General features: G+C 38.0%; 1 protein-coding gene across 1 annotated transcript in view; it reads right to left on the bottom strand.

The window, feature by feature from the left end:
• itfg1 (integrin alpha FG-GAP repeat containing 1) overlaps positions 1-23,518 on the bottom strand; it is a 365,012-nt gene that overhangs the window by 242,465 nt on the left and 99,029 nt on the right. Inside the window, exon 7 of the mRNA XM_061892519.1 lies at positions 14,054-14,103. Coding sequence (XP_061748503.1) covers positions 14,054-14,103 — 50 coding nt within the window. The remainder of the gene's footprint in view (positions 1-14,053; positions 14,104-23,518) is intronic.

The following is a 23,518-nucleotide window of genomic DNA, read 5'->3' as shown; positions in this document are numbered from 1 at the left end:
CTGGACTCACACTATTATGTTAGATCCACTATGGACTGGACTCTCACTATTATGTTAGATCCACTATGGACTGGACTCTCACTATTATTTTAGATCCACTATGGACTGGACTCACACTATTATGTTAGATCCACTATGGACTGGACTCTCACTACTATGTTAGATCCACTATGGACTGGACTCTCACTATTATGTTAAATCCACTATGGACTGGACTCTCACACTATTATGTTAGATCCACTATGGACTAACTCTCACTATTATGTTAGATCCACTATGGATTGGACTCTCACTATTATATTAGATCCACTATGGACTAACTCTCACTATTATGTTAGATCCACTATGGACTGGACTTTCACAATATTATGTTAGATCCACTATGGACTGGACTCTCACTATTATGTTAAATCCACTATGGACTGGAATCTCACTATTATGTTAGATCCACTATGGACTGGACTCACACTATTATGTTAGATCCACTATGGACTGGACTCTCACTATTATGTTAGATCCACTATGGACTGGACTCTCACTATTATGTTAGATCCACTATGGACTGGACTCTCACTATTATGTTAGATCTACTATGGACTGGACTGTCACTATTATGTTAGATCCACTATGGACTGGACTCTCACTATTATGTTAGATCCACTATGGACTGGACTCTCACTATTATGTTAGATCCACTATGGACTGGACTCACACTATTATGTTAGATCCACTATGGACTGGACTCACACTATTATGTTAGATCCACTATGGACTGGACTCTCACTATTATGTTAGATCCACTATGGACTGGACTCTCACTATTATTTTAGATCCACTATGGACTGGACTCACACTATTATGTTAGATCCACTATGGACTGGACTCTCACTACTATGTTAGATCCACTATGGACTGGACTCTCACTATTATGTTAAATCCACTATGGACTGGACTCTCACACTATTATGTTAGATCCACTATGGACTAACTCTCACTATTATGTTAGATCCACTATGGATTGGACTCTCACTATTATATTAGATCCACTATGGACTAACTCTCACTATTATGTTAGATCCACTATGGATTGGACTCTCACTATTATGTTAGATCCACTATGGACTGGACTCTCACTATTATGTTAGATCCACTATGGACTGGACTCTCACTATTATGTTAGATCCACTATGGACTGGACTCTCACTATTATGTTAGATCCACTATGGACTGGACTCGGGGCACACTCCAATATTAAGACTGAACGCAGCTGAGATCCCCTCACGACCGCAAGAGGGACAAGCGGTAAAAAATGGATGGATGAGTAAACTCAATCATATTACATAATCCTATCTAACATCCTCACAGTGTAACAACACAAAGACTTAGGTCAGCCTGATTACAAAATACATAAATAATTTAATATACTGCAAAAATACATTAGCTACATACAATTCTAACTAAATTAATAATAATACTTTGCTTAAGTAAATAAAATTTCAGTGCAAACAAACATAGAGTTAGTCATCATTTTTGCGCTTAAGAAACTTCTCTATGAGTTGAGCTCCAGACTTCTTCTGTGTGTGTGTGTGTGGTATTGTCACTACTGCCACAAGTGGTGGGAAAGTGTAGTACACTCTCTTAACGCAATAACAATGATACATTAAATATACTATTGTAGCAAATATTTTTCTGGTTAAATACACAAGTGACATTGCAGCGACCTCACACAAGCTCCTATGAGGGCCGCGGTTTGATCCTGGAACGGATTTACATTTTAATGACTTGCTTTGAGAATATTTAAAACAAAATCTAAATAAAGGGTTGTGTTGTTGTTGTTTTTTTTCATTATTATTTTGCATTTTTATGGCCTCGACTCAACAGGACTGCCTTTGAAAGTTTTAAAAACAATAACAACACAAAAGGTTGTCGGCTGACTGAAGATGAGATCTTAGTGTGATTGACAGCTGCTAAGTGTGTGTGTGTGTGTGTGTGTGTGTGTGTGTGTGTGTGTGTGTGTGTGTGTCTGTGCATTCTCGTATTTCTACCTTTCTTGAGACATAAACCAGTTAGGGATCGAAATCATGGTCCCAATACGGAAAAAACATTGCAACTAATAGAGAGACAAATACTAGAGTCTGTGAACATTGCTCCAAAGTTAGGATTTGTTTTTGGTGATTTAATGTGCATACAAAAGTAACGACTTCTGGTGCTGACGTAAGACAACCCGTGTCCCGTATGTGACTATAGTATGAACACATACACTACGCTACTAAGGCTATAGCGGCCATTAACAGTTAGCTTCTACAGCTGTGTTGCCCAAAGTGCGGCACAGGGGCCACCTGTGGTCCTTAACTCCTTGGTCATCGGCCTTAAGCACATTACAAAAAACAAAACATAAAGATCTCATTTGGTGAAATCCATCAAAATGAGTGTGGTCTCAAAAAGGAGTCGAAAAAAGCTAGTGGGTCCATGACCACAACTTCTGTTTTGTTTGATCAGCCGTTTTACTGCCATGTTCCAAAGAGTTTTGATACAATGAAAGTATGTAAACAAACATTTACAAAACTTATGGAGTTATTGACTCTGCTTAGCTGATTGGAGAGCTAGCTTGCACAGCTAGTGGGTCCAAGACGACAACTTCTGTTTTGTTTGATCAGCCGTTTTACTGCCATGTTACAGACAGAGTTTGGAAACAATGAAAGTATGTAAACAAACATTTACAAAACTTATGGAGTTATTGACTCTGCTTAGCTGATTGGAGAGCTAGCTTGCACAGCTAGTGGATCCATGACGACAACTTCTGTTTTGTTTGATCAGCCGTTTTACTGCCATGTTCCAACACAGTTTGGAAATAATGAAGGTATGTAAACAAACATTTACAAAAGTTATGGAGTTATTGAGTCTGTTTAGTGGATTGGAAAGCTAGCTTGCACAGCTAGTGGGTCCAAGACGATAACTTCTGTTTTGTTTGATCAGCCGTTTTACTGCCATGTTACAGACACCGTGTGGAAACAATGAAGGTATGTAAACAAACATTTACAGAAAGTTATGAAGTTATTGTGTCTGTTTAGTGGATTGGAGAGCTAGCTTGTACAGCTAGTTGTTCCATGATGACAACTTCTGTTTTGTTTGATCAGCCGTTTTACTGCCATGGTACAGACAGAGTTTGGAAACAATGAAAGTATGTAAACAAACATTTACAAAACTTATGGAGTTATTGACTCTGCTTAGCTGATTGGAGAGCTAGCTTGCACAGCTAGTGGGTCCATGATGAAAACTTCTGTTTTGTTTGATCAGCCGTTTTACTGCCATGTTACAGACAGAGTTTGGAAACAATGAAAGTATGTAAACAAACATTTACAAAACTTATGGAGTTATTGACTCTGCTTAGCTGATTGGCGAGCTAGCTTGCACAGCTAGTGGATCCATGACGACAACTTCTGTTTTGTTTGATCAGCCGTTTTACTGCCATGTTCCAACACAGTTTGGAAATAATGAAGGTATGTAAACAAACATTTACAAAAGTTATGGAGTTATTGAGTCTGTTTAGTGGATGGAAAGCTATCTTGCACAGCTAGTGGGTCCAAGACGACAACTTCTGTTTTGTTTGATCAGCCGTTTTACTGCCATGTTACAGACACCGTGTGGAAACAATGAAGGTATGTAAACAAACATTTACAGAAAGTTATGAAGTTATTGTGTCTGTTTAGTGGATTGGAGAGCTAGCTTGCACAGCTAGTTGTTCCATGATGACAACTTCTGTTTTGTTTGATCAGCCGTTTTACTGCCATGTTACAGACAGAGTTTGGAAACAATGAAAGTATGTAAACAAACATTTACAAAACTTATGGAGTTATTGACTCTGCTTAGCTGATTGGCGAGCTAGCTTGCACAGCTAGTGGGTCCATGATGACAACTTCTGTTTTGTTTGATCAGCCGTTTTACTGCCATGTTCCAAACAGTTTTGAAACAAGGAATGTATGTAAACAAACATTTACAAAACTTATGGAGTTATTGACTCTGCTTAGCTGATTGGAGAGCTAGCTTGCACAGCTAGTTGTTCCATGATGACAACTTCTGTTTTGTTTGATCAGCCGTTTTACTGCCATGTTACAGACAGAGTTTGGAAACAATGAAAGTATGTAAACAAACATTTTCAAAACTTATGGAGTTATTGACTCTGCTTAGCTGATTGGAGAGCTAGCTTGCACATTTAGTGGATCTATGACGACAACTTCTGTTTTGTTTGATCAGCCGTTTTACTGCCATGTTCCAAACACACTTTGGAAATAATGAAGGTATGTAAACAAACATTTACAGAAAGTTATGGAGTTATTGTGTTTGTTTAGCGGATTGGAAAGCTATCTTGCACAGCTAGTGGGTCCAAGACCACAACTTCTGTTTTGTTCGATCAGCAGTTTTGCTGCCATGTCACAAACACCCTTTTGGAAACAAACAAGTTATGTAAATAACCTTTTTATAAAGTTATGGATTTACTGAGTCTGTTTAGCGGATTGGAGAGCTAGCTTGTGCAGCTAGTGGGTCAATGACGACCACTACTGTTTTGTTTGATCAGCCGTTTTGATGCCATGTTACAGACAGTTTGGAAAAAATGAAGGTATGTAAACAGACATTTACAAAAGTTATGGAGTTATTGACTCTGCTTAGCCGATTGGAGAGCTAGCTTGCACAGCTAGTGGATCTATGACGACAACTTCTGTTTTGTTTGATCAGCCGTTTTACTGCCATGTCCCAAACACAGTTTGGAAATAATGAAGGTATGTAAACAAACATTTACAAAAGTTAGGGAGTTATTGAGTCTGCTTAGCTGATTGGAGAGCTAGCTTGGGCATCTAGTGGGTTTATGACAATGACTTCTGTTTTGTTCGATCGGCCGTCTTACTGCCCTGTCAAAGAAACCCTTTGGAAACAACTAAGGCAGGTAAATAAACTTTTTCACAAGTTAGGGATATACTGAGTCTGTTTAACGGATTGGAAAGCTATCTTGCACAGCTAGTGGGCCCATGATCACAACTTCTGTTTGGTTTGATCAGCCGTTTTACTGCCATGTCACAGACACCCTTTTGGAAACAAATAAGGTCAGTAAATAATTTTTTTCAGAAGTTATGGAGTAACTGAGTCTGTTGAGCAAATTAGAGAGCTAGCTTGCGCAGCTAGTGGGTCCATGAAGATGACTTCTGTTTTGTTTGATCAGCCGTTTTACTGCCCTGTTACAGATACAGTGTGGAAACAATTAGTGTAAACAAATATTTGTGTGTAAATCACCCATTTTACAAAGTATATATCTGCGACCTATAGTCGGGTGTGGCTTATATATGGAAAAAAAGCGGGCGCGTGCTCTATAGTCCGGAAAATTCTGTTCCCTTGTTTGATGTACGACAGGGGTGTCCAAATTGCGTTTTTTTAACGGCCCCATGGCAAATTTTTAAAATACGATTAAAAAAAATAAAAAAAAACATAAAAACTGGTATAAAAGAGCAAACAGGTGAAATGCAACAAGAAAATGTTGAAATTTTTACTCTAATAACACATATTCAAGTTATTTTCTTTGAAAAATAATAATGAATCAAACTCAATGTCATTATGAATTATTGACCTATTTAAGGCTTCAATTACATCACATTAAATATTCCACTTTAAGATATTTTTGGGGGGAAAATGTTGCATATTTATAAAACGAACAACAAATAACTTATAATTGACAGATAGATCCGAGACTATTGTGTTAAAAGTAAAAAAAATAAAAATACGATTTTTAAAAAAAAACTTTACTGAGCATTACTTTTGGACCCCCAATAATTTTAGTTGGACATTTTTTTTAAAGTGTCCATCCATCCATCCATTTCCTACCGCTTATTCCCTTTTGGGGTTGCAGGGGGGCGCTGGCGCCTATCTCAGCTACAATCGGGCGGAAGGCGGGGTACACCCTGGACAAGTCGCCACCTCATCAAAAAAATAGTAGCGTCCTTTTAATCAATGTTATGAGGTATTGACATTTTTAGGGCTCCAATTATTATAACATCTAAAATATTCCACTTTAAAATGTTATTGGGTGAAGATAATGCATATTTTGTGTTTTTTCCATAAAAAAACTGTGTTTTCTTTGACAAAAAGGACATGCAACTTAAATATTTAACAACTTTATATTGACAGATAGACTTAATGTTGATCAACTTGAATAATAATAATAAGAATAATACTAAATAATGACATTTTTTGGACCAAAACCCTTTGGAATCAAGCCTGAGTGGAGGCCTGAATGTGTGTGTGTGTGTGTGTGTGTGTGTGCGGGTGTGTGTGTGTGTGTGTGTGTATTCTCGTATTTCTACCTTTCTTGAGACATAAACCAGTTAGGGATCAAAATCATGGTCCCAATACGGAAAAAAACATTGCATCTAATAGAGAGACAAATACTAAAGTCCGTGAACATTGCTCCAAAGTCAGGATTTTTTTGTTGATTTAATGTGCATAAAAAAGTAACGACTTCTGGTGCTGACGTAAGACAACCCGCGTCCCGTATGTGACTATAGCTACAATCGGGCGGAAGGCGGGGTACACCCTGGACAAATCGCCACCTCATCAAAAAAATAGTAGCGTCCTTTTAATCAATGTTATGAGGTATTGACATTTTTAGGGCTCCAATTATTATAATATCTAAAATATTCCACTTTAAAATGTTATTGGGTGAAAATGATGCATATTTTGTGTTTTTTCCATAAAAAACTGGGATTTCTTTGACAAAAAGGGCATGCAACTTAAATATTTAACAACTTTATATTGACAGATAGACTTAATGTTGATCAACTTGAATAATAATAATAAGAATAATACTAAATAATGACATTTTTTGGACCAAAACCCTTCGGGATCAAGCCTGAGTGGAGGCCTGAATGTGTGTGTGTGTGTGTGTGTGTGTGTGTGTGTGTGTGTGTGTGTGTGTGTATTCTCGTATTTCTACCTTTCTTGAGACATAAACCAGTTAGGGATCGAAATCATGGTCCCAATACGGAAAAAAACATTGCATCTAATAGAGAGACAAATACTAAAGTCCGTGAACATTGCTCCAAAGTCAGGATTTTTTTGTTGATTTAATGTGCATAAAAAAGTAACGACTTCTGGTGCTGACGTAAGACAACCCGCGTCCCGTATGTGACTATAGCTACAATCGGGCGGAAGGCGGGGTACACCCTGGACAAGTCGCCACCTCATCGAAAAAATAGTAGCGTCCTTTTAATCAATGTTATGAGGTATTGACATTTTTAGGGCTCCAATTATTATAACATCTAAAATATTCCACTTTAAAATGTTATTGGGTGAAAATAATGCATATTTTGTGTTTTTTCCATAAAAAAACTGGGTTTTCTTTGACAAAAAGGGCATGCAACTTAAATATTTAACAACTTTATATTGACAGATAGACTTAATGTTGATCAACTTGAATAATAATAATAAGAATAATACTAAATAATGACATTTTTTGGACCAAAACCCTTCGGGATCAAGCCTGAGTGGAGGCCTGAATGTGTGTGTGTGTGTGTGTGTGTGTGTATTCTCGTATTTCTACCTTTCTTGAGACATAAACCAGTTAGGGATCGAAATCATGGTCCCAATACGGAAAAAAACATTGCATCTAATAGAGAGACGAATACTAAAGTCCGTGAACATTGCTCCAAAGTCAGGATTTTTTTGTTGATTTAATGTGCATAAAAAAGTAACGACTTCTGGTGCTGACGTAAGACAACCCGCGTCCCGTATGTGACTATAGCTACAATCGGGCGGAAGGCGGGGTACACCCTGGACAAGTCGCCACCTCATGGAAAAAATAGTAGCGTCCTTTTAATCAATGTTATGAGGTATTGACATTTTTAGGGCTCCAATTATTATAACATCTAAAATATTCCACTTTAAAATGTTATTGGGTGACAATGATGCATATTTTGTGTTTTTTCGATAAAAAAACTGGGTTTTCTTTGACAAAAAGGACATGCAACTTAAATATTTAACAACTTTATATTGACAGATAGACTTAATGTTGATCAACTTGAATAATAATAATAAGAATAATACTAAATAATGACATTTTTTGGACCAAAACCCTTTGGAATCAAGCCTGAGTGGAGGCCTAAATGTGTGTGTGTGTGTGTGTGTGTGTGTGTGTGTGTGTGTGTGTGTGTGTGTGTGTGTGTGTGTGTGTATTCTCGTATTTCTACCTTTCTTGAGACATAAACCAGTTAGGGATCGAAATCATGGTCCCAATACGGAAAAAAACATTGCATCTAATAGAGAGACAAATACTAAAGTCCGTGAACATTGCTCCAAAGTCAGGATTTTTTTGTTGATTTAATGTGCATAAAAAAAGTAACGACTTCTGGTGCTGACGTAAGACAACCCGCGTCCCGTATGTGACTATAGCTACAATCGGGCGGAAGGCGGGGTACACCCTGGACAAGTCGCCACCTCATCGAAAACATAGTAGCGTCCTTTTAATCAATGTTATGAGGTATTGACATTTTTAGGGCTCCAATTATTATAACATCTAAAATATTCCACTTTAAATAAATAAATAAATAATAAATGGGTTGTACTTGTATAGCGCTTTTCTACCTTCAAGGTACTCAAAGCGCTTTGACACTACTTCCACATTTACCCATTCACACACATTCACACACTGATGGAGGGAGCTGCCATGCAAGGCGCCAACCAGCACCCATCAGGAGCAAGGGTGAAGTGTCTTGCTCAGGACACAACGGACGTGACGAGGTTGGTACTAGGTGGGATTTGAACCAGGTACCCTCAGGTTGCGCACAGCCACTCTTCCACTGCGCCACGCCGTCCCTTTAAAATGTTATTGGGTGAAAATAATGCATATTTTGTGTTTTTTCCATAAAAAAACTGGGTTTTCTTTGACAAAAAGGACATGCAACTTAAATATTTAACAACTTTATATTGACAGATAGACTTAATGTTGATCAACTTGAATAATAATAATAAGAATAATACTAAATAATGACATTTTTTGGACCAAAACCCTTTGGAATCAAGCCTGAGTGGAGGCCTAATTGTATATTTTTTTATACATATATTGTATTGTTTTTTTTAAATAAGAAAATATCAAAGTGGAAAAAGTTTGGACACCCCTGATGTACGAGACAGAAGCTTGGAGATGGAATTGTTAATCTTGCATTTTGAAGGTGTTTGCAGATTGTTGCAAAGCTCTTGTTAATATCCTCCATTCTCCGTCTGCAGCCTGCGGGGCCAAACTTTCCAGGAAAGTCTTTTTTTAGGAAAACATCCCCCCGGGCGACACTCGAGTCCTTGGCTGAGATTAAAAGGAGTAAAAAAAAAAAAAAAAAAGGGAAAGCTTTAACTTGTTTGAAATGTCTTAAAAAGACCGGCTTTGTTTATTTGCTAGTCGTCCCCCCTCCCCCACTACCCTCCCCCCCGACCCCCATGCTGCTTCATCTCGGCACTTTTTTTTTGCCGCCAGACCCTTCCTATTGGCTCCGGCTGTGATAAGATAGACTGCTGCTGCTGCTGCTGCTGCTCGCCTTCTGCCTCAACCTGCTGAATTTCAAACAGGCCTCCATCCGCAGGAAAAAAAAAAAAAACTGAAAAAAAAAACAACACCCCAAAAAAAAAAGAAGCAGAGTCTAGCGTCTGCACAGGCGGACTATTAAGGAGTTCTGCGGCCCACTTTGCACGTGAAGAGAGGTGACTCATCACGCAGGTTAGCGCCTTCAGGTCAGCATAAAACAACAACAACAACAACAACAAGACCATGGACACTTTTCTTACTGCTCCTCTTCAGCTGTTTAGCAGGTACTTGTTGTTTTTTTTTTACTGCGGCGCACGTTCAATCAATCAATCAATGTTTACTTATATAGCCCTAAATCACTAGTGTCTCAAAGGGCTGCACAAACCACTACGACATCCTCGGTAGGCCCACCTAAGGGCAAGGAAAACTCACACCCAGTGGGACGTCGGTGACAATGATGACTATGAGAACCTTGGAGAGGAGGAAAGCAATGGATGTCGAGCGGGTCTAACATGATACTGTGAAAGTTCAATCCACAATGGATCCAACACAGTCGCGAGAGTCCAGTCCAAAGCGGATCCAACACAGCAGCGAGAGTCCCGTTCACAGCGGAGCCAGCAGGAAACCATCCCAAGCGGAGGCGGATCAGCAGCGCAGAGATGTCCCCAGCCGATACACAGGCAAGCAGTACATGGCCACCGGATCGGACCGGACCCCCTCCACAGGGGAGAGTGGGACATAGAAGAAAAAAAAAAGAAACGGCAGATCAACTGGTCTAAAAAGGGAGTCTATTTAAAGGCTAGAGTATACGTTCCACTCAGAATCATCGTTTCCTCAAGTCAGACCAACTGGTTCCAGTTTAGCTCGACGCGACCTTGACACCTTCATGTGAAGTGAAGTGAATTATATTTATATAGCGCTTTTCTCTAGTGACTCAAAGCGCTTTACATAGGGAAACCCAATATCTAAGTTACATTTAAAGCAGTGTGGGTGGCACTGGGGGCAGGTGGGTCAAGTGTCTTGCCCAAGGACACAACGGCAGTGACTAGGATGGCGGAAGCGGGAATCGAACCTGCAGCCCTCAAGTTGCTGGCACGGCCGCTCTACCAACCGAGCTATGCCGCCCACCAGCCATGTGCACGTTGGAAAAGTAGGAAAATCTATGTTTACGTGAAAAAATAAAAATAAAAAAATATATATATATAAGTCACACTTAAAAACTTGTTTGTATACTCAAAGACAGAGTGGGACAACATTTTAAACGTGACAAAGCCACGGGCCAAAGTTGAACAAATTAACCTTTAAATAGGGACCCAAACAAGTTGTGCATTAAATATTGAACAAGCAAGGCTTATCAATCAATCAATCAATGTTTATTTATATAGCCCCAAATCACAAATGTCTCAAAGGGCTGCACAAATCATTACGACTACAACATCCTCGGAAGAACCCACAAAAGGGCAAGGAAAACTCACACCCAGTGGGACGCCAGTGACAATGCTGACTATGAGAAAACCTTGGAGAGGACCTCAGATGTGGGCAACCCCCCCCTCTAGGGGACCGAAAGCAATGGATGTCGAGCGGGTCTAACATGATACTGTGAAAGTTCAATCCATAGTGGCTCCAAGACAGCAGCGAGAGTCCCGTCCACAGGAAACCATCTCAAGCGGAGGCGGATCAGCAGCGTAGAGATGTATATAACTTTAGTGACATGTAAAATCCAGTTTTAAATAATAATAATTCAAAAAATATCAAATAAAATTTAAATAAAAATTCCATCCATCCAGCCATCATCTTCCGCTTATCCGAGGTCGGGTCGCGGGGGCAGCAGCCTAAGCAGGGAAGCCCAGACTTCCCTCTCCCCGGCCACTTCGGCTTATTATACCCTGGAAATGTTGGTCTTACTTAAAAATGCACGCTTTTAGTTGCATTCAGTGTTAAAAAATGTGATATGGCTCTCACGGGAATATATTTTGAAATATTTGGCTTTCATGGCCCTCTCAGCCAAAAAGGTTCCCGACCCCTGTTCTAGAGCATGGGTGTCAAACTCTGGCCCGCCGTGTAATTTCCTTTAGACCTTGGGGCAATATCCAATTACAAAGCCCGTTTGGGAAATTGTGTTGGATGTAAATATAAACAGAATACAACGATTTGCTAATAATTTTCAACCCATATTCAGTTGGATATGCTACAAAGACAACATATTTGATGTTCAAACTCATAAAAATTTTTTTTTTGCAAATAATCATTCATTTTAGGAGTTGGACTAAGTGGCTGGGGAGAGGGAAGTCGGGGCTTCCCTGCTTAGGCTGCTGCCCCCGTGACCCAACCTCAGATTAGCGGAGGAAGATGGATGGATGGATGGGCCTTTAAGCATGCTAGCATATGTTTTTTTTTATTTTTTTTTATTTTTTTATCAAGTTTGGCAGGTGCCGGCCTCAGTTTCAAATATGTTGGGGGTTTCCTAATGCTAACTGTTAGCATGTTAGCATAGACCATTGTAAAATTTCTACCAAAATGACATGTTCTAGTTCAGGGGTGTCAAACTCAAATACAGAGTGGGCCAATATTTAAAACTGAACAAAGCAACGGAAGAGTTAGTGCTGCAAGGGGTTCTGCGTATTGGTTCTGTTGTGTTACGGTGCGGATGTTCACCCGAAATGTGTTTGTCATTCTTGTTTGGTGTGGGTTCACAGTGTGGCGCATATTTGTAACCGTGCTAAAGTTGTTTATACGGCCACCCGCAGTGTGACCTGTGTGGCTGGTGACCAAGTATGCCTTGTATGCCACTAGTGATTTAGGGCTATATAAGTAAACATTGATTGATTGATTGAGATAAGTACGTTATGGAATGAGTTCATTACATAGGGATATTCTGTAAATGTTTATTTATATACCTTCGTTGCCACACGGCAGTAAAACGGGGGATAAAACAAAACAGAAGTCGAGGTCATGGACCCACTAGCTTTTTTTCCACATATTAGCCGCATATACATACGTTGTGAAATGAGTTATTTACACGGAAATATTTATTTACATACCTTAATTGTTTCCAAACAGTGTCTGTAACACGGCAGTAAAACGGCTATTCAAACAAAACAGGAGCCATCGTCATGGACCCACTAGCTTTTTTCCATATTGAGTCGCTCCTGACTGAAAGTTGCATAGATATAAATTGTGAAATGAGTTATTTACACGGAAATATTTATTTACATACCTTAATTGTTTCCAAACAGTGTCTGTAACAGGGCAGTAAAATGGCTAATCAAACAAAACAGAAGCCATCGTCATGGACCCACTATTTCTTTCCAGATATAAGCTATAAATCGCAGATATATACGTTATGAAATTAGTGGTTTACATAGAAATATTTATTTACATACCTTAATTGTTTCCAAAACTGGGTCTGTAACAGGGCAGCAAAACGGGTAATCAAACAAAACAGAAGTCATCGTCATGGACCCACTAGCTGCGCAAGCTAGCTCTCCAATCCCCTAAACAGACTCAATAACTCCATACATTTTGTAAATGTTTGTGTACATACTTTAATTGTTTCCAATCAGTGCCTGTAACACGGCAGTAAAACGGCTGATCAAACAAAACAGAAGTCATTTTAATGGACCCACTATTTCTTTCCAGATATAAGCTGCACCTGACTATAAGTCGCAGATATATACGTTATGAAATTAGTGGTTTACATAGAAATATTTATTTACATACCTTAATTGTTTCCAAAACTGGGTCTGTAACAGGGCAGCAAAACGGGTAATCAAACAAAACAGAAGTCATCGTCATGGACCCACTAGCTGCGCAAGCTAGCTCTCCAATCCCCTAAACAGACACAATAACTCCATACATTTTGTAAATGTTTATGTACATACTTTAATTGTTTCCAATCAGTGTCTGTAACAGGGCAGTAAAACGGCAGATCAACTTTAATGGTCTGAAATAGTTGGAATTTTTCAAATCGGTCAAGAAATGTTGAAGTAGTAACATGTTGAATTAAGAAATGGTATTAAAGAATTCCTGGAAATTCGGAAAAAAACATTAATTTTCTAGTGAACAAATAACTTTGTGTTTTTGTCCTGGTTGGGAAGAATGTTTTGGGAATTTCCCAACAATTTGTGAAATTCGTGAAAAGCGGGAATTTTTTTTGGAATATGGCAAAAAACTTGAATGGTCTGAAAGAGTTGAAAAGGTTGGTGTTGGAATTTCTCAAATCGGTCGAGAAATGTTGAGGTCGTAACACGCAGGATTCTCACAGGAATGAGGCCAAAAATACAACCTGACAGCTGCATTTCCTGCTTTTTGCTAAAAACTCCCTTCTCCAATGAAGAAAAGCACATTTTTTGCGTAGGGGGCGTACTAAAAAAGACATAACTTAAGTTTATTTTTAGGACGTGGCGACAAGCGGGTGGCAGAGATGGAGTGGAGGTATTGGATGTGTGAGAGATAAAAGAGGAGAGGCAGATCAATCAAGACCGGCTTTCAAGGTACCTTGCTGATCCAGGTCTCAAACTTGGGGCCCTCGGTTGTCAGGAATAAATCTGAAAGGCACAAAGGAGGCTCGTTAAGTCGGGCGTTCATATTAAATCATGGAGCGCACACACACACACACACACACACACACACACACACACACACACACACACACACACACACACACACACACACACACACACAGAGTCAGGTCTTTACATAATTCCTTCTCTATTAGGGGAAAAAAAAATGTAACGACTGTGAAAACTGTAAATTCCAGACTATTTTCCACGCTTTGAGCCCCGCGGCTAAAAGAAGGATGCAACAAATTTATGGATTTTTTTCTTATCCGATGGCCATATTGCAAATACCGTATTTCCTTGAATTTCCGCCGGGTATATGGTATGCGCCTGCCGAGAATTTCCGCCGGGTCAAACTCGTTTCGCCCAATAATTAGCAAATGCCTAGAATTTCCACAGGGTCAAACTCGTCACGTCACGGGTGACACTTCACCAGTCATCATTTTCAAAATGAAGGAGGCTGATTTCAATCATTTGAAATCGCATAAAGGGAAGAATAATAAGAGCTATTCAGTAGGATTTAAGCTCCAAGCTATTGAATATGCTAAAAAGAACAGTAAACAGTTATGTTTTTATTAATATACCGTAGCTGCGTGTGTCAAATATGAGTCATTAAATGATACCCGCCTCCTGGTAGTAGAGGGCGCTAGTGATCCTTCTTGCGACTACTCGGCTTCAGAAGAAGGGACAACAAGCAGCGATCGCTTGCACTTTTAACATGGAGGATTACATATCTAAAATAAAACAGTTTTCTAAACTGGACTTTCAATGGAAGCAGGAGGTATTAAAGGAAGATCTCCATCGAGACAGAGAGACTTTTCAAACTGAAGAAAGATAAGGAAGACTTCTATAAACAAGCTAAGGATGCTTTTGATCAGAAAGAGCTGCGCATGGACTTCATTTATAAATAAAGGTAAGACCATAATAATGTTTTTTGTTTATTATATGTGCTTTTCATGATGGTATCCTTACATCACACTCAAATTTTTACCGCATGCCTTTGGTAAGTGCCGGAGTGAGAAGAAGTTTTGAAATTAATCAGCGCCCCGGCGGCAATTCAAGGAAAAACGGTAGTTAGACAAAAAAAAAACGAGCAAATAAAATAAAAAAAAGTGTTATTGTTTGTGCTACGGCGCCATCTTGTGGTAGCGTTCAGTCTACTTGTGGTCCGTAGCGTTTCTACTTGTACGGATTATTCATTCATCGCTCCAAGCAAGGTTTGTACGTTTTACAATATAACTACAACAATTCTCATGTGTGATGTCTGTAGGTGGTGTTGTCATGCATGTTTGTGAGGTTGTTAGCATGAGCTAACATGCTAACACGTTTACGGGTGTTATTAACTTAAAATGGCATTCTCACAAATTTACCAAAACAGTCGACCATCACAAATATACAAAATACACATTTTTTGGTGTCTGGGAATTAAAACAATTTACCATAAATTCCGGAGTATTTTCCTACGCTTTGAACCCTGCAGCTTAAAAATGGTGCATCTACTTAATCAACATTTGAAATATTAACAATGTACCTTAAAAATTCTCGCCTAAGAATACTCTCATAGTAGCGTTTTCATGCATATTTGTACGTGCTATCGTAATGTAATCAAGCTAGCCTCATTAGCATTAGCTAATATGCTAACAGGTTTACAAGTATCCGTGTTAGTGTTATTAACTTACAACAGCATTCGTTTTGTATTGTTTCACTTTCACAAATTCCTCAGTAAATTCACCGAAACGTCACCGGGGAGTTATTGAGTCTGACCGTGACTTCTGTTTTGTTTGATCATCCGTTTTACAGCCCTGTTTGGAAACAATTAAAGTATGTAAATAAATATTTACAAAAGTTATGGGGTTACTGAGTGTGTTTGGGGGATTGGAGAGCTAGCTTGCACAGCTAGTGGGTCCATGACGGCTCCTGTTTGGTTTGATCGGCCGTTTTACTGCCCTGTTACAGACACCGTTAAGAAACAATGAAGGTATGTAAATAAATATTTATGTGTAAATAAGTAATTTCTCAACATATGTATATGCGGTTTATAGTCAGGGGTGGCTTATATATGGAAAAAACCTAATGGGTCCATGACAATGAGTTCTGTTTTGCTTGATCAGCCGTTTTACTGCCCTGTTACAGACACTGTTTGGAAACAATTAAAGTATGTACATAAACATTTACAACATTTATGGAGTTATTGAGTCTGTTTAGGGGATTGAAGAGCTAGATGACGCAGCTAATGGGTCCATGACGACGGCTCCTGTTTTGTTTGATCGGCCGTTTTACTGCCCTGTTACAAACACTGTTTGGAAACAATTAAAGTATGTACATAAACATTTACAAATTGTATGGAGTTATTGAGTCTGTTTAGGGGATTGAGGAGCTAGATGACGCAGCTAATGGGTCCATGACGACGGCTCCTGTTTTGTTTGATCGGCCGTTTTACTGCCCTGTTACAGACACCGTTAAGAAAAAATGAAGGTATGTAAATAAATAATTATGTGTATATAACTAATTTCACAACATATGTATATGCGGCTTATAGTCCGGTGTGGCTTATATATGGAAAAAACCTAGTGGGTCCATGACAATGAGTTCTGTTTTGCTTGATCGGCCGTTTTACTGCCCTGTTACAGACACTGTTTGGAAACAAATAAAGTATGTACATAAACATTTACAAAATTTATGGAGTTATTGAGTCTGTTTAGGGGATTGAAGAGCTAGCTGACGCAGCTAATGGGTCCATGACGACGGCTCCTGTTTTGTTTGATCGGCCGTTTTACTGCCCTGTTACAGACACTGTTTGGAAACAAAGTATGTACATAAACATTTACACAATTTATGGAGTTATTGAGTCTGTTTAGGGGATTGGAGAGCTAGCTGGCGCAGCTAATGGGTCCATGACGACGACTCCTGTTTTGTTTGATCGGCCGTTTTACTGCCCTGTTACAGACGCCGTTGAGAAACAATGAAGGTATGTAAATAAATATTTATGTGTAAATAACTAATTTCACAACATATGTATATGCGGCTTATAGTCAGGGGTGGCTTATATATGGAAAAAACCTAGTGGGTCCATGACAATGAGTTCTGTTTTGCTTGATCGGCCATTTTACTGCCCTGTTACAGACACTGTTTGGAAACAATTAAAGTATGTACATAAACATTTACAACATTTATGGAGTTATTGAGTCTGTTTAGGGGATTGGAGAGCTAGCTGACGCAGCTAATGGGTCCATGACGACGTCTCCTGTTTTGTTTGATCTCCCGTTTTACTGCCCTGTTACAGACACCGTTAATAAAAAATGAAGGTATGTAAATAAATAAGTATGTGTAAATAACTAATTTCACAACATATGTATATGCAGTTTATAATCCGGTGTGGCTTATATATGGAAACAAGTTTGTGGGTCCGTGACAATGACTTCTGTTTTGTTTGATCATCCGTTTTACTACCTTGTTACTGTTTGTTGTAAATAATTAAGGTATGTAAACAAATATGTTAAGACAGTGATGTTTTATTGATTATTGACTACTTTATTGATTATGGGACAAGCAGTACAAAATGGATGGATGGTACTTTTTCGTCACTTATTGTATGTTTATTTTAGGCCGTTGGTTCTTTGTTTTATTTTTGAAAAAATACATAAATATATATTTCTATATTGCTCTTTTTATCTTTGGTATGATCATTTTATGTAAACTCAAAAAGTTATTGTTTTGTTCTTTGGTTCTTTGTTGCTGTTTTTGTATTAAAACATTTTATTATTTGATCACGTTGCACTGCTTTGTAATCTTTTGTTTTGTGATGGTGTGAAGTTTTGTTTTTTGGAAGAATAGTCTTCACTGCAGCGTAGAATAATGGTGATCCTTAAATTAAACTAAATTAAACTTCTGTTTTGTTTGATCAGCCGTTTTACTGCCCTGTTTCAGACACCGTTAAGAAAAAATGAAGGAATGTAAATAAATAATTATGTGTAAATAACTAATTTCACAACATATGTATATGCGGCTTATAGTACGGTGTGGCTTATATATGGAAAAAAGTTGACGATGACTTCTGTTTTGCTTGATCAGCCGTTTTACTGCCTTGTTACAGACACTGTTTGTTGTAAATAATTAAGGTAAGTAAACAAATATGTTGATTATGGGACAAGCAGTACAAAATGGATGGATGGTACTTTTTCGTCACTTATTGTATGTTTATTTTAGGCCGTTGGTTCTTTGTTTTATTTTTGAAAAAATACATATATATATTTCTATATTGCCCTTTTTATCTTTGGTATGAACATTTTATGTAAACCCAAAAAGTTATTGTTTTGTTCTTTGGTTCTTTGTTGCTATTTTTGTATTAAAATATTTTATTATTTGATCACGTTGCACTGCTTTGTAATCTTTTGTTTTGTGATGGTGTGAAGTTTTTTTTTTTGGAAGAATAGTCTTCACTGCGGCGTAGAATAATGGTGATCCTTAAACTAAACCAAATTAAACTTCTGTTTTGTTTGATCAGCCGTTTTACTGCCCTGTTACTGTTTGTTGTAAATAATTAAGGTATGTAAACAAATATGTTAAGACAGTGATGTTTTATTGATTATTGACTACTTTATTGATTATGGGACAAGCAGTACAAAATGGATGGATGGTACTTTTTCGTCACTTATTGTATGTTTATTTTAGGCCGTTGGTTCTTTGTTTTATTTTTGAAAAAATACATAAATATATATTTCTATATTGCTCTTTTTATCTTTGGTATGAACATTTTATGTAAACTCAAAAAGTTATTGTTTTGTTCTTTGGTTCTTTGTTGCTATTTTTGTATTAAAACATTTTATTATTTGATCACGTTGCACTGCTTTGTAATCTTTTGTTTTGTGATGGTGTGAAGTTTTTTTTTTGGGAAGAATAGTCTTCACTGCAGCGTAGAATAATGGTGATCCTTAAATTAAACTAAATTAAACTTCTGTTTTGTTTGATCAGCCGTTTTACTGCCCTGTTTCAGACACCGTTAAGAAAAAATGAAGGTATGTAAATAAATAATTATGTGTAAATAACTAATTTCACAACATATGTATATGCGGCTTATAGTACGGTGTGGCTTATATATGGAAAAAAGTTGACGATGACTTCTGTTTTGCTTGATCAGCCGTTTTACTGCCTTGTTACAGACACTGTTTGTTGTAAATAATTAAGGTAAGTAAACAAATATGTTGATTATGGGACAAGCAGTACAAAATGGATGGATGGTACTTTTTCGTCACTTATTGTATGTTTATTTTAGGCCGTTGGTTCTTTGTTTTATTTTTGAAAAAATACATATATATATTTCTATATTGCCCATTTTTATCTTTGGTATGAACATTTTATGTAAACCCAAAAAGTTATTGTTTTGTTCTTTGGTTCTTTGTTGCTATTTTTGTATTAAAATATTTTATTATTTGATCACGTTGCACTGCTTTGTAATATTTTGTTTTGTGATGGTGTGAAGTTTTTTTTTTTGGAAGAATAGTCTTCACTGCGGCGTAGAATAATGGTGATCCTTAAACTAAACCAAATTAAACTTCTGTTTTGTTTGATCAGCCGTTTTACTGCCCTGTTTCAGACACCGTTAAGAAAAAATGAAGGAATGTAAATAAATAATTATGTGTAAATAACTAATTTCACAACATATGTATATGCAGTTTATAGTACGGTGTGGCTTATATATGGAAAAAAGTTGACGATGACTTCTGTTTTGCTTGATCAGCCGTTTTACTGCCTTGTTACAGACACTGTTTGTTGTAAATAATTAAGGTAAGTAAACAAATATGTTGATTATGGGACAAGCAGTACAAAATGGATGGATGGTACTTTTTCGTCACTTATTGTATGTTTATTTTAGGCCGTTGGTTCTTTGTTTTATTTTTGAAAAAATACATATATATATATTTCTATATTGCTCTTTTTATCTTTGGTATGATCATTTTATGTAAACTCAAAGTTATTGGTTTTGTTTTTTGGTTCTTTGTTGCTGTTTTTGTATTAAAACACTTTATTATTTGATTACGTTGTATTGCTTTGTAATATTTTGTTTTGTGATGGTGTGAAGTTTTTTTGGGAAGAATAGTCTCCACTGCGGCGTAGACTAAACTTCTGTTTTGTTTGATCAGCCGTTTTACTGCCTTGCTACAGACACTTTGTTAACAATTAGGGTATGCAAATAAACATTGACATAATATTTCTGTGTAAATAACTAATTTCACATCACATACACCTGCGACTTATAGCCCGACGTGGCTAATATATTGAACTTTTTATTTTAATTTCATTTAATGATTTAAATCTCCTGGGTGCGGCTAACACGCGCGTCGCTCTATAATCCAAAATACTCATTTTATATTCACTCGTGTCTGAGCGGGAAAAAAAAGAGAGTGTCGCGTTATGAATATTTCAAGGTTCTCTGAGCGTGCGCCCCAGAGCATGATGGGAGGTGACTTAAGTGGAGTGCGCCAGGATCCCGCACCCTGTAAGCCGCCCGTCTTAGTCCCGTGTAAACCTGGACTCACGTGCCGCGCTTCTGACCCTCGCTAATTGGACATGCGGGGGAAGGGAGGAAAAAAATTGCCATCGATTTGCCTGCGGGCGCCTTCGGAAACACTAATGAAGGCGGGACGTGGGCGGGGCCGAGTGAAGGTGAGAAGGGGGCGGGGCGGAGATAAGAGTGAAGGTTGCGTTCAATGACAGGAGGCTAATAGAGTTACTCCGACTAAATAATGTATGAAGGCAGCGTGACGGCGGACAAGCTCAAGTTCACTCCAGCGAGGAGCTGACTCGGGATTCCACGCCACTCATCCCGCGGATCAAGGAAAACCTCCGCTGGGGGGGGGGGGACATGTCCAAATCTTCACTGTCTGGAACACCCTGCCAGCATTTGGAAGTTTCCTTCTTGGGAATCTAGCTTTCTAAGAAAGCGTGGTTTGTAACGGAGTGCGCAGCCCCATGCGTCTCTCCTCATTGGTAAAATTTAACTCTGTCTCTGCTTGATTCCTTGCTTCTTGCCTTCTGAAATAGATAGTTTGGTGTTTGAAGCTGAAAATATAATGAAATTCAACTCTGTCTCTGCTTGATTCCTTTCTTTTTGCTTTGTGTAATAGATAGTTTGGTGTTTGAAGCTGAAAATATACTGAAATTCAACTCTGTCTCCGCTTGATTCCTTTCTTTTTGCTTTGTTTAATAGATAGTTTGGTGTTTGAAGCTGACAATATACTAAAATTCAACTCTGTCTCTGCTTGATTCCTTGCTTTTTGCCTTGTGTAACAGATAGGTCGGTGTTTGAAGCTGACAATATACTAAAATTCAACTCTGTCTCCGCTTGATTGCTTGCTCCTTACATTTTGTAATAGATAGTTCGGTGTTTGAAGTTAACAGTATACTAAAATTCAACTCTGTCTCCGCTTGATTCCTTGCTTCTTGCCTTGTGTAATAGATAGTTCGGTGTTTGAAGCTGAAAATATACTAAAATTCAACTCTGTCTCCGCTTGATTCCTTTATTCTTGCCTTCTGTAATAGATAGTTTGGTGTTTAAACCTGAAAATATAATACAATTCAACTCTGTCTCTGCTTGATTCCTTGCTTCTTACGTTGAATAGATAGTTCTGTGTTTAAACCTGAAAATATAATAACATTCAATTCTGTCTCCGCTTGATTCCTTGCTTCTTGCCTTCTGTAATAGATAGTTTGGTGTTTAAACCTGAAAATATACTAAAATTCAACTCTGTCTCTGCTTGATTCCTTGCTTCTTGTCTTGTGTAATACATAGTTCGGTGTTTGAAACTGACAATATACTAAAATTCAACTCTGTCTCTGCTTGATTCCTTGCTTCTTGCCTTGTGTAAAAGATAGTTCGGTGTTTGAAGCTAACATCCATCCATCCATTTTCTACCACTTATTCCCTTTTGGGGTCGCGGGGGGCGCTGGCGCCTATCTCAGCTACAATCGGGCGGAAGGCGGGGTACACCCTGGACAAGTTGCCAACTCATCGCAGGGCCAACACAGATAGACAGACAACAATATACTGAAATTCAACTCTGTCTCCGCTTGATTCCTTTCTTTTTGCTTTGTTTAATATATAGTTTGGTGTTTGAACCTGAAAATATACAAAAAATCAACTCGGTCTCCACTTGATTCCTTGCTTCTTTCCTTGTGTAATAGATAGTTTGGTGTTTGAACCTGAAAATATACTAAAATTCAACTCTGTCTCCGCTTGATTCCTTGCTTCTTGCCTTGTGTAATAGATAGTTCGGTGTTTGAAGCTGAAAATATACTAAAATTCAACTCTTTCTCCGCTTGATTCCTTTCTTTTTGCTTTGTGTAACAGATAGTTTGGTGTTTGAACCTGAAAATATAATGAAATTCAACTCTGTCTCTGCTTGATTCCTTTCTTTTTGCTTTGTGTAATAGATAGTTTGGTGTTTGAAGCTGAAAATATACTGAAATTCAACTCTGTCTCCGCTTGATTCCTTTCTTTTTGCTTTGTTTAATAGATAGTTTGGTGTTTGAAGCTGACAATATACTAAAATTCAACTCTGTCTCTGCTTGATTCCTTGCTTTTTGCCTTGTGTAACAGATAGGTCGGTGTTTGAAGCTGACAATATACTAAAATTCAACTCTGTCTCCGCTTGATTGCTTGCTCCTTACATTTTGTAATAGATAGTTCGGTGTTTGAAGTTAACAGTATACTAAAATTCAACTCTGTCTCCGCTTGATTCCTTGGTTCTTGCCTTGTGTAATAGATAGTTCGGTGTTTGAAGCTGAAAATATACTAAAATTCAACTCTGTCTCCGCTTGATTCCTTTATTCTTGCCTTCTGTAATAGATAGTTTGGTGTTTAAACCTGAAAATAATACAATTCAACTCTGTCTCTGCTTGATTCCTTGCTTCTTACGTTGAATAGATAGTTCTGTGTTTAAACCTGAAAATATAATAACATTCAATTCTGTCTCCGCTTGATTTTTTGCTTCTTGCCTTCTGTAATAGATAGTTTGGTGTTTAAACCTGAAAATATAATAAAATTAAACTCTGTCTCCGCTTGATTCCTTGCTTCTTGCCTTGTGTAATACATAGTTCGGTGTTTGAAGCTGACAATATATTAAAATTAAACTCTGTCTCCGCTTGATTCCTTTCTTTTTGCTTTGTGTAACAGATAGTTCGGTGTTTGAACCTGAAAATATACAAAAATTCAACTCTGTCTCCGCTTGATTCCTTGCTTCTTGCCTTGTGTAATAGATAGTTCGGTGTTTGAAGCTGACATTATACTAAAATTGAACTGTGTCTCCGCTTGATTCCTTGCTTCTTTCCTTCTGTAATAGATAGTTTGGTGTTTGAACCTAACAATATACAAAAATTCAACTCTGTCTCCACTTGATTCCTTGCT

The sequence above is a fragment of the Nerophis ophidion genome, linkage group LG02 (assembly GCF_033978795.1).
Source record: "Nerophis ophidion isolate RoL-2023_Sa linkage group LG02, RoL_Noph_v1.0, whole genome shotgun sequence".
NCBI lineage: Eukaryota > Metazoa > Chordata > Actinopteri > Syngnathiformes > Syngnathidae > Nerophis > Nerophis ophidion.
Note: the sequence above shows the minus strand (reverse complement) of the source record. Positions and strands in the feature narration are given on the sequence as shown.